Genomic DNA, 12,552 nt, shown 5'->3' with positions numbered 1-12,552 from the left:
TGTAGTTCCTGACGTTTCGCCAGCAGCTGTGGCTGGCATCTTCAGAGGTGAAGATGCCAGCCACAGCTGCTGGCGAAACGTCAGGAACTACAATGCCAAGACCACGGCTATACAGCCCGAAAAATCCACAACAACCATCATTCTCTGGCCGTGAAAGCCTTCGACAATATAATGAACACCATGTTTTGGTTTTTTTTCTGTCCGTGCCCATGTCTACAAATGACCCAGTATAACAGAGTGGCTAAAAAGCTGGACCAAAGAGACCTGGATTTATATCCTCACTCAGCCATAAAGCTGTATTGTTACCCTCCATTGAAGTCAATGGGTTTAGAAGGGTATAACTCCACTTGGGATTGATGTATGAATAAGTTCAACCAGTCACTAACCTGCTTCACAGAGGAAGGACTGTGGCTCAATATTTGAGCATGTGTTTTGCATATTGCAGGTCCCAGTTTCAGTCCCTGCCATCTCAAGTTAAAAGAGCTCAAATAGAAGGTGTTGAGAGACAGCTTTGTATGAGGTCCTGGAGAATCAGTGCCAGTCAGAGTAAATGATATTGAACAAGATAGGCCAATTGTCTGCCTTAATATGCACAATTCTGTATGTTTTGAGAATAAATCCAGCACATTCAGTGACTGGCAGTGGCTTCCTTGGACATCACATAGTTATCCTGTTAAATGTTATCAATACCTTTAACTAAGAGGCAGTTTTTTAATCAAGAGATCAATTTATTATAGAAGACAAACCAGAAAAGAAGGGAAAGAAAAATTGTTTGTTAATTAAATCAAAATGGAGGTTAAATTCCGGTCTGATGGGACCGGAATGTTTGATGGCTCACAAGCATCAGACATTCTGAATCTGAATCTTGGATGATCACTAGGGGTGTGCATTGGAAAAGATTTGAGTTTCCCTCTTTGGATTTACTGAAGCGGGAAAAAGATTAGGAAAAACCCAAATCCCGAAGTGGCTCCCTGCTTTCTGGGAGCTTGGGGGTGGGGATTTTCTTTCCAAATCATACCAAAGTTGGTGGGGACCTTCTCCTGACGCTCTTCTCACAACCAACCAAATTTCAGAATGATTGGACTTTGGGGGGGCCATTCTATAGCCCCCCAGAGAAGGTGCCCCATCCTCCTCCAATCTCCATTATTCTCTATGGGGAACACTAGGGGGCTAACCAAGGAACTCTCTAGGGGAGCCAAATAAGGGGCTGGGGTGGCATTTTGCAAGCAAAATCCGCTCAGTTAGCAGGAGACCTACTCCTAACTGTCCTCTCATGACCCCCAAGTTTCAGATAGCTTGGACCCTGGGGGGTCATTTTATGGCCCCCTCAAGGGAGTGCCCTCTAGCAACCCATATTTCTTTCTACTGTGGGGAAAACCAGACTCTCACAGCAGAAGCACATGGATTGTGGCTGCCAATGGCCACAGCCACTTGCAAGCTACACCCCAAGCAGCTCAACAGAACCAAACTGACACACACACACACCCAAATCCAAGCAGCCCTGCACATACTGGCCAGCCACTCTCCATTGGTTCCTATTGTGGGAAAAAACAGACTCCCACAGCAGAAGCGCATGGATTGTGGCTGCCAATGGCCACAGCCACTTGCAAGCTACACCCCAAGCAGCTCAACAGAACCAAACTGACACACACACACACCCAAATCCAAGCAGCCCTGCACATACTGGCCAGCCGCTCTCCGTTGGTTTCTATTGTGGGAAAAAAGACTCCCACAGCAGAAGCGCATGGATTGTGGCATCCATGGCCATAGGCAGTCTCCCTCTTACAATCTACCTTCCAACAGTCCAACAGAACCAAAGACACACAAACCCCCAAATTCCCCGCACCCCTAGAGCAGGCTGGCCAGCCACTCTTCATTGTTCTCTATGCTGAAAACTTTTAAACTTTGTTTCCTGGGGGCATCTAGGCACAGGACAAGGGTGCCACAGCAGAGGCACACTCCTGAATGCAAGCTCATCCCTGGGAAAGCCCAACATAACCAAACACACATGCCCCAAAATACCCCAGCACTCTCATAGCAGGCAAGCCAACCACCCTCCATTGTTCCCTATGAGGGCCAACTTTATTTATTAAATTTCTTGCCCGCCCTCCATACAAGCAGGCCCAGGGCAGGTAACAGCATCAATCTTACATCACAGTAATACAAAACCACAGCACAGTTGATAACATAGATTTTTTTAAAAAAATTACAAAATGCACAAATAAAACCCTATGAAGCAAGGGAAACTCTTGCAAATAGAAGTAAACTGAATCCAGGGACTGGACTCCCACTCCAACAGAACCAAACTGAAACACCCCAGAAAATACCAAGCACCGCCTGAGCAGGCTGGCTCGGCAACATTGTTCCCTTTGAGGGCCAACCATCACACCAGAGAATCACATAAAATAAAAATTAATTCAAAAAATTTAATTTATTAGATTTCTTGCCCGCCCTCTGCACAAGTGGGATCAGGGTGGGCAACAGCATACAACATACAGTTACAATATAGATTACATACAAATACAATCAAGCACAGCAAAACAAAGAAAACACCCCAAACTCAAGCAAAGCCCCCCAGTCAAGCCCAGCAAGCCTCCCACACACAGCAAAAACTTTTACCAAGCAAACAAAATTAACACAAAATTAAAACAAAATTAACCACCTCAAGCCAACCAATCCCCCCCCCCCAATCAAACATCCCAGCCACTCAAGCCAAACACACTCAAGCCAAGGAAGGCCACCACACACCACACATACTCACTCAAGGCAGCAAGAACAAACAAGAAGAATTTTTTTAAAAAATAATTAAAATAAAAACTTAAAAATTTTCCCTTCTCTGCCCCCCCAACCCACCAACACAACCAACCCCCTCCCCTCAACAAGAAAAGAACCCAATGAGTCAGTGACTCTTCTACCAGTCTCCAGGTTCAGGTCCAGTCAGGTCCAGAAGCACAGCAGGTCCAGCAGTGAGTCTCCAGGGAATCCAATCCGCACAGTCTAGATGAATCCAGATGCAGGCAGGCCAGCCAAGTCACAGCGCAGACCACCACAGAGACAGAGGCAAGCCGGCAGAAAGTAAGCAACAGTCTCAATGGCTCTCTAGGCCAGGGCAAAATGGCAGCTGGCTTCTTCTTCTGAAGCATCTTCTGCTCCAGTAAATTCGAGAAAAGTCATAACTGGCTCGTTGCTTCAGAGAAACTAGTTCATGCCAAGAAACACATCAGTGGGTGACATGCCAACCATGAGTACTATGTTGGTGGGTCACTGATCTAATTTCCCCTGCTGTTCTGTGAAATGATTGCTTAGATAATGATGAAGAGTAAAAAGGCACTATTATTTAGCCAGTGGGAAGTGATACTTCAGAAACTCTTGCACCCTCTTTTTCTCATTTTAGGAAGGCAAAAGCAGTGTTGCAGGACTTGCATCATCTGGAGGAAAAAACCATAAAGAGAAGAAGGTTTTCATTAGTTTGATTGGTACAAAGGGCATGGGATGTAGGTAGGCAAATATTTATTTTAGCTCTCATTCTTTCTCATTTTTTTCATGCTAGGATTGGGGAAAATCCAGCCAAAGTTAAGTGTTTTTAAGTCTCATTAATAACAGTATTAGAGAGTTAAGTATTTGCTTTATTTTTCCATCAAAAGCAATGGATTTTCAAAGAACTTAAATTTAGTTGGATCATGTTGATGCAGTTGTTTGTGCTGAGAACCATAGAAAAACTGCGGACTTCCTTTGCCTATCTTGAGTTTTTTAACTGTGGAAAGTTATAGAATATTATAGAAAAGTGATATACTGTGAGCCACTTATATTGAGTTATTGTGTGAATAATTCATTACTGAGAACTGAGGATTAACACAATCACTTCAGCGTAAAATTAATATATTTTCTAATCAACTGAGGAAGTTCAGTTTCTCAGTGATCTTATGGCAACTAAAGAAAAATTCCACTTTCAGAGGCAGCAGACCTCTGAATCCCAGTGTTAGGAGGCAACATCAGAGGAAGGCCTTCTGTGTACTGTTTGTTGGACCCCCAGGACACGTGATTGGCCACATTGTGAAACACCTGGATCACTGGTCTGATCTAGCCCTGCGCTTCTTAAGTTCCTATGTCATTATAAAACAGATAAACACTCAGGCAAAGAATTAATGTCGTAGTGCTCTTCTGTTGCCATGCAATTAAATGTTTTGTATTGTGATAGGTTCAACTGTAGTTGAAAGGATATCGTTAGCGGCAGATTGGTACAGATCTATTAACATCAAGAAGATTAGATGAAATGTACAAGTTGTGCATCTCATCCATGTAGGTTGCTTCCATGTAATATAACTTACTGTTATTGTTTATTTCAGTATTTCCAGTGGCCCTACACAAAAACCAGGCATTTTCATAAGTAATGTTAAACCACATTCTCTATCTGCAGAAGTAGGATTAGAGGTGAGTAGAAATGTACACCAGCCCATTTGGTTGTAGGATAGTTTTTATTTTGAAATAGTTATCCTCTGATTATTTCAGTAATCAAACACAGTGGCTCAGAAGTCTGACTGACTATCTAAAGTGAAAACACAAACAAGCATGAGAAGATTTGTGATGGTTAAATGGGCAATAAATTGTAATAAAGAGATCACAATGGAGGCATGGGGACATTTATGGAAGAATACTTTAAAGATTTCAACATGTACTAGTATTAGAGAAAATGGATATAAAATGATATATAGATGGTATTTAACGCCGAAAAAATTAGCTATTGCTAATAACCAACTATCGAATAAGTGTTGGAAATGTAGAGAGCATGAAGGTTCTTTGTATCATATGTGGTGGACATGTGAAAAGGCTAGGGATTTTTGGTCTAAGATGTGTGCTGAAATGTCTTTAATACTTAAAAGAAGTTTTGCAAGAAATCCAGAAATGTTGTTGCTATCTCTGCATTTAGAGGATATAAACAGTAAAGATAGAGTGCTACTTTATTATATGATAATGGCGGCGAGAACTTTATATGCACAATATTGGAAAAAAGAAGAAATTCCAGAAGTTGGAGAATGGATTCAAAAATTGTTGCACATGGTGGAAATGGACAAGCTAACGAGAAAATTGAGAGACAGAGATCCAAAAGAATTTATAGAGGACTGGGGGAAATTGAAAGAGTATTTGGAAAAAAAGTGGGATGTTAAAGGGCATTTATGGTCTTTCGAGAATTATTAAATAAGATAAGATGTAATGCAGTGTAAATCTTTACCTTTAAAATTAATATTAACAAATAAGAATTAGAATTAGAATTGTGGAAAGGAAAAAGGGGTTGCAGGGCTGTTGGAAGTCAATATAGAAAAAGGGGGGAGGGGAGGGGGAACATATGAGGAATCAATGGGGTTATTAATGGTATGTAATAATATATATTGTATGTTATCCCATCTAATAAAATCTTTATTAAAAAAAGATTTGTGATGGAGCATATTATGATAAGCCAAATGAGTATTACAACTTCTTATATTTTGTTTCTTGCTTGCTTACACTTAGATTGGTGATCAGATTGTTGAAGTAAATGGAATGGATTTTTCAAATGTGGATCACAAAGAGGTAAAGAACATAATTTTTTCTCAACCCAGTTGTCTTATTTAAACAAAACAGGCATACTTCCCTGTTGGAAGTATGAGTTATAAAATGTGAGGAATGAAATGGGGAGGGGTACACTTTGTTGATTAGCCTGTTCATACTTACAGAAAGCCATGCTAGGAATTTCCATTTCTGTTTAGATTGCAACAGGTAATATTGCAGAATGGACTTATTTCACTGACCAAAGCATTAGTTATTCAGAAAATGTTTGCATTGAGTCTGGGAAGTGTAAGAAAGGTCCTAGAGGGTACCATTGCCCATGATTACTCTCAATAGCCCTGATCTTTGGTAGATATTGAAGAGCATGGGAAACAATATTCAGTCTTGAGGGACTACCTAGGACGCTATCTTCTAAGACTTGCCGAACTGCTAAAAAGTGGTACTTTCCAAATTCTTCAGGGTGCACACAAGAATACGATGGTTGATAGTATTAACTAATCAAGTAAAGATACTTTTATGGCCCCTCTGAACAAAAAGTTCCTGAGGAGGAATAGAGAAAAATTAAAAACACAATTAGAAACCATCAATAAAAGCAAACATAAAATCAGTAAATGAAGCAACATGGAACATCAAAACAGGGTGATACAACAAAATAAATGAGAGGAATAAAAGTAATACACATTATCTATAGCCAATAACTTTGGAAAAAAATAAACATCTTTATCTTGCTTCTAGTAGCCAGATCAAATCAACATTCAGGTACAGTTTGGAGTAAATCTGTCTGTACTCTTTCAAGCACATTTCTCCATAATGATAAAACTAAGACTAAATTTAAAGCTACACTGTTTAGACAGTAAATATAATGCTGCACTATTGCAGCTTTACAGCCTGTGCCATTGGTCTGGCATCATGAAACAATTAAGAATATTTGTGCAGTAGCATAAATTAGCATTTCTGGGCTGGCCACAGCTTTTATTACTGTAGACCACAAAGCAGCTGTGTAACATAGCAGAGAGAATGAGCATAGTAACGGTGGGATTGGAAGCAGGTTTCTGGTGCTAAGGGCCATCTACATTGATATAATTCCCAGAGCTTATTATCTAGTAGTAGCTATTTCTATTTAGATTGCAGAATGGATGTACTTCACTGACCAAAGAAAAGATGCCATTGCATTAGTGTAAAGTACTGTTGTGATACTTCCTATTGTAAGGTTAAAAAAAAATTAAATTATTCCTCTCTCCTCATTTTCAGGCAGTGAAGGTGTTAAAAAGTAGTCAGACTCTGACTATCACTGTTGTAACAGGAGCTGTAAGTATTAATGTCATAGCAATAAACAAAAATCCTGTGAAAATCTAGAAGCTAGTGTACATAGCAATAAAGGCATGGAATACATGCTGATCCTGAATGTACATTTCCTAGCCAAAGGTTCACTGGAGTTACTGAAAGCTGCAACTGTGAATGGGGAACAACTATGCCTTCAATTTCAGTATAATTCATATCAAACTCAATCTATTAGAAGGCTGAACAGGTCTATTCAGAAGACCATGTTGTAATTTGGGGCTTACTCTCAGGAAAGTGTCATTAGAATTGCACTGCAAGTCATTTTAATAACTCTTGAACATCTCCATTCCCACTTTAATAGACATTGGTGGTTCACTAATCTGTGTCCTGAGCTGGTTGTGGTTTGTTTGGTATGCTGTATTCAAGGATGTCTTCAGACGGCATGCATTTTTGAAGTGTGCCATTGCAATTGACCCTAAGAGAATGCCTGACATGTTTCAGTGGACTTAAATTTGCTAACCTGGAATATGAACAAGGGCTGCTTGGGACACTGGAAAATTAGAAATCATTACATGGGGGGGGCACTCCTCTCATTGTATTCTTTGTGAGAAGTCTTCATAACACTGAATTAGTGTTCATTGTTCAGGGATGAGTCCAAAATTCAGCCCAGCTCCAGGTTTTAGGGAGGCCTGGAAAAGATGGCCTTCCAGTCCCTGGTGCTATCTGTGTATCATGTATCTGTGTATCATATTCTCCACTTTCTATAACTCCCTCTGATTCATCTCTAATTGACCACATCCTCTCCCTCTCCCTATTCACTTCTCTGGGATCAATGAAGAAGACGAGAATGAAAGAGAGCTAGAGAGCTACCCCGTCAGCATATCCACAATCAGGAAGTGGGTGGTTGCTCTAGACAAAATCTGCCATTTCTTAGTTGGAGAGAAATCTGGAGGGAGCAGAATGCAAATCTTTCATGAGAAAGCCACATTCTGTGGCCTCCACTTGATACCATTCCTATCAGGAAATGGGAGATCATCCATGAGCCCCCCCCCCCCCCACTCCTGTTGTTGTTGCAGTAACCTTTGGGGTAGTCTGTTTCCTGGTGCATATGGATGTGTGAAGTGTTTTGCTGGATGGAAACTCTCTAGCAAACTATGGGTCTCAGGTGCTCACTATGCTAATTCCTGGCACTGACCATACTGACCATCAGTAATGGTAGACTACATAATGAAGTTTCCACCAAAAGAAGTTAACTTTCTTGTTACTGTCATACAATGCATACAAAGTATGTGTATCAACCTACAAGTGTATGTTGTTACTCTGCAAATATTTATCATTTAGCTACTTAAATAGCATTTGCTATGTTTTCATCTAGCAAATCTCCTCCATGTGCATTTTATTTGTTTCAAATGAACAAGGAAAAACACCAGTTTGACTAACCTAATTCCTTAAATATATTCTCACTTGTTTGGATCATTGCTTACTAAAACAGAATGCTTGTATCACCATCTAAGAATGGCTCCTCTGAATGTTGTGTTCACACCATTCAGTGTGAAGACAAGCAGTAACAAGAAAATAGAGGTGAGGATACCACAGCTGAAATTCTGTGTAGACAAGAACAGCATCAAGATTCGGCTCTCTTATATACATCAGTGAAAAGCATTCTGCTTTTAAAGCTGATGCATTCAAATCATAATAGACATATGGAATCTACCGTGTACAACATGGGCTTCATATTAACAATCAATGGTTCTCATACCTCACCCCAAACCCAAAGATTATGCCAAAATTTGAAACTTGAAAACATTTGCCATTTTGATTTTAAAACTTTAAAAATAATGTGTTAATCATTATTTTATATTATATATAAGCATTCTGTGTAATTGATCAATGTATTGTATTTATGTAATAGGTAATTAAATATTTATATGTAAACATTCACCAGATTTTTTCCCCAAACAGTAAACTCAACTACAAAATAGTTATATTGGTAGATTTCAGCATGAAAGCAATCGGTCAAAGTTAAGTAAAAATATGTTTTTACAAACATTCAGTCAGAAAAGGAGTGCCATGAAATTCTGGCATTATTGGGAGTCATGGAATTATTGGGGAGAAAAAAGTAATTAATATGGCTTTTAAATAATATTTAGGGAAGAGAGTTGTTTATGACTGAAGAAGAGAAGCAACGGGAAGAGTACCATCATGAGATGGAACGCCAAGAGCTGATGCGTCAGAAGAGGCTTGCACTGGAGACCAATAAAATTGTAAAAGAACAGCAAGAAAAAGAGAGATTGTAAGAGCTTGTGACAGACACAGTCTGATAAACTAATTGTTTGGATTGCTCACCATTGACAATTGTTATAACTGCTGAAATCTTATTTAATGTTAATTGTTTTCTGTTGGAGGATTCAGAGTGTTGTGGTGTCTATATCACTGACTTTTATGGGCTTTAGGTAATATGTTCAATTTCTTAGTAAATGACACATTGAAAACTAGATTTGGAATAGTATCGTATAGTGTAGTATGGTATAGTATAGTATAAAAAGTCAGTGATAGTTCAGAGGAGAAAAGAAGGTAAGGAAAGAGAGACATGAATACCTTTAATCCTTTTTTATGCTCTGGTTCCTTAGAAACCAGATCTCTCTCTCTTCTCTTTGTGTGTGTGTGTGTTCCATGCCTCTTTGCCAGTCCATAAAGATGTTAATTAAGTACAGTGTTTGCTTTTCTGAACAGCAAGGGATAATTGAGATCGCTAGATATAAAAGAAAAGTACATTTCACGGTCTGGCCCTGCGCCTGCATCCGTGCGCTGGTGTAGCAGCAGCGCCACTCATTGGCTCTCTAATAACTCTGGCGGGAGAGATACACTGCTGGCCAAGTCCAGCAAGGCACAGCGAAGCTGTCACTGACAGCATCTGCATCACCATTCCCATGACAACCCGGCCAGCACCTGCCAATTGCTGTGCTGCCTCCCTGACAGTCATGCGAGTGGCAAGGAATGGCGCAGCCAATGGGCGGGCTGCAATCTCCGCTGCCTGGCAACACCACCACCCCTGTCAGGCTTCCATAGGCAACACAACATAGGGAGCAGGCTTCCATAGGCAACACCCCCCCCATGTCTGCAGCACCCACACCAGTTCACGTCCGAGCCGCGTCTCCCCTCACCAACCGCCAGGGCTATTCTGCTATCCCGCAGAGAGCAAGTAAACAGGGCAGGGAGATCCCCACGATCATGCTTGCTATGCCCCAACAGAGGTGCCTGCTTTGGGAGGAGGGAATACCAACAGTGCAGACAGGGCACCCTCCCCCCCACTTGCCCAACCCCCATTTCCAACAAGAGCCAGGCTGGCAGCTGAAGCACTGCTCGCTTGCCACCACTGCCCCGAGAAACTTGCACCCCTCCTTGAACAGTAAGACCAGAAAGGCAGCAGGACCCAGCAAGAGTCGTGCTTGGAGTCATTGGCACTCAAGAGCAGCCCCCCCAAGTCCCAGAGGGGCAGTTCCTTAGAGGCAGGAGAGGGGTGGTCCTGAGATGAATTATGGGAATGCCTACTGCAAACCACAGGAGAGGCTGGACGCCCCATTGGATGTGATGGGAGCAACAATTGCCCATCGACCAGCGACAACTCCTTTGAAACACATCACTGAATCAAACAGATGTTACAAGGAGGAGAACACATGGTGGACCACAAGACCATGCTCTGGAGCCGGAATGATGGCCCATAGAGTGGAATGACAGCCTGTGGGCTAGAGAAACCACTTGGGGGCCAGCATCCCATCTCCGGTGCAAGATTCCCAAAGTCCATTACCTCTGTGAAAAGCAAAAGGAAAAGTTGACTGGTCTCATGGAGTAGGAGCTCCAGAGATCCCAGACGTCACTCCACACACACACCCTTCCGGCATGCAGCCATCCTTTGGCTGGCTTATCAAATGCCAGCAACACTTACAGAGAATGAGTCTTTCATAGTGACCCCCCCCACCAGTGACCAGACACACACAAGCAACACTCCAAGTCCCACCCTGCTGACTGCAGTGAAGGGGAGGGAGGGAAGTTGAACAGGGCTTAAGCCTCCAAGTTGCCAATGGACACCTGCTCCTCTTGGCAGCCAAGCCACACAAAGACAGCCTCTTGGATCCACCCCATCCATACTGGCCCAGGACCAGAGACCGTTTGCCAGAATGAGTGTAAGGGCAGTCCAATGGGGAAGTGGAGGGCGAACTACTGGCATGCATAGACAAGCAAACAGACAGGGAGGGAATTGTTTGACACAGACTCTATTGGATAGCCCAAAGGGAAGAGAGTGCCCCACTGCCCCTGTCTGGGTAGGGAGTTGTGTGTGGTGGTGCAGAAATCGGAGCTGGGAGAGCCATCCCTTGTACTGCCTTTTCTGGAGCGTGGTCGAGTCATGGGCTGCCCAGGGGACAGCTCCATGCACTGGAATCATGGTGACTGGGATGGAGCTCTAGGGGCTGGTACAACCATGCTCCTCAGCCTCCTTGATGGTTTGCCACTGCCTGGAAGGGAAACAGACACATATGTAGTGAGGGGCAGGGCCCTGTGCAAGCCACAGCTGAGTCTGCCATGTCCTGGGAGTCTGTCCTTTACTGGGGATGGTGGTAGCAGTGCCTCCATCATCACAGGCCATGCTGGCAAGCAGGTGCTGGATGCCCTTCAGGCAAGAAAGTACTCCTTGTTTGCATTGAGATGTTCCACTGCTGCATGGCTGTTTGGAGCTCTGATCCTGTGAGGGAGACAGTCACAGAATTGTATGTCTGCCATCACAGGGAAGTTACAAGAGCAAGCACCCAGTCACCCTGACCCACAGCCGCACTCTCTCCTCTGCCAGGGGGGTGACTGAGGGAATCTGAACGGAGCCTCCAGATCAGCTGCTGGAAGGCCCCCCTGGAGCAGCTGAGTCAAGCATGGTTCCCTAGGCAACACAGGCAGGGGCCATGTCCCCTACCAGCAAGCCTTTCTCACAAAGGCTGGTGAGTGCGGGGCATGGGTAAGGGGAGGGGAGCAGCTGGTGTGAACAAGCAAGCAGGGGCAGCCACCTCCCAGCTCCTTCTCACTTGTCAGTGCACCTTTGCCCCTTCCCGAGCCAGGACTCAGGAGTCGGACAACCTGCAAGGGAACTTGGGTGGTAGTTTTTGTCAGACATTCTGGACTCAGCTCTCTTCCCCTGAGGGAGTGAACAGAATTCTCAGATTTGGCCAAGTCCCCCCAGTGCATTCTTGCCCCACCACTGTGTGCACCATCTCCTGCCTTGTGCTCTGTCCCCACGGAAGGGTGCTCTCAAGCAGGGCCTCTGGCCACATCCCTACTTACCTGGTACCATGACTGCCCTGGCTGGAGGTTGTGTAGGGTGTGCAAGGGACTGATTGGCTGCTGGGGAGGGGGCTTAGCTGCTGCGGAGGTGTGAGCGGATTGGTCCCCTCCATGGTCTGTGCTCTGCCAAGCTGCTTGGGCAGGGCTGGGCGTGGGAGGGCAAGCAAGTTTTCCCCATACAATGGGCACCAGTGGGATATACCACCATTTTTCACTGCGTAAATTTCCATCGCTGATGGGGGCACTTCCAAGCCTGGAATGGCTTAGGGAATCTACTTTGTTCCCTGCCTCCCAGGCTGTCCTCCTGGGCACCAGCACAGTGGCTTGTGCTGCACTTGCACCTGCTGCTGATGCAGGCACTGTTGTGGGAGGGGGGGTATGCCAGTGTAACTCTGGGTT

General features: G+C 43.6%; 1 protein-coding gene across 3 annotated transcripts in view; it reads left to right on the top strand.

Annotated features, from left to right (window-relative positions):
• USH1C (USH1 protein network component harmonin) overlaps positions 1-12,552 on the top strand; it is a 123,557-nt gene that overhangs the window by 47,354 nt on the left and 63,651 nt on the right. For all 3 annotated transcript variants that reach the window (XM_054971502.1, XM_054971501.1, XM_054971500.1), the window contains exons 8-12: positions 3,395-3,498; positions 4,347-4,431; positions 5,509-5,568; positions 6,796-6,852; positions 8,976-9,118. In XM_054971502.1, coding sequence (XP_054827477.1) covers positions 3,395-3,498; positions 4,347-4,431; positions 5,509-5,568; positions 6,796-6,852; positions 8,976-9,118 — 449 coding nt within the window. The remainder of the gene's footprint in view (positions 1-3,394; positions 3,499-4,346; positions 4,432-5,508; positions 5,569-6,795; positions 6,853-8,975; positions 9,119-12,552) is intronic.

Source organism: Eublepharis macularius, chromosome 2 (genome assembly GCF_028583425.1).
Source record: "Eublepharis macularius isolate TG4126 chromosome 2, MPM_Emac_v1.0, whole genome shotgun sequence".
In the NCBI taxonomy this organism is placed as follows: domain Eukaryota; kingdom Metazoa; phylum Chordata; class Lepidosauria; order Squamata; family Eublepharidae; genus Eublepharis; species Eublepharis macularius.
This window is presented reverse-complemented; position numbering and strand designations above follow the sequence as displayed.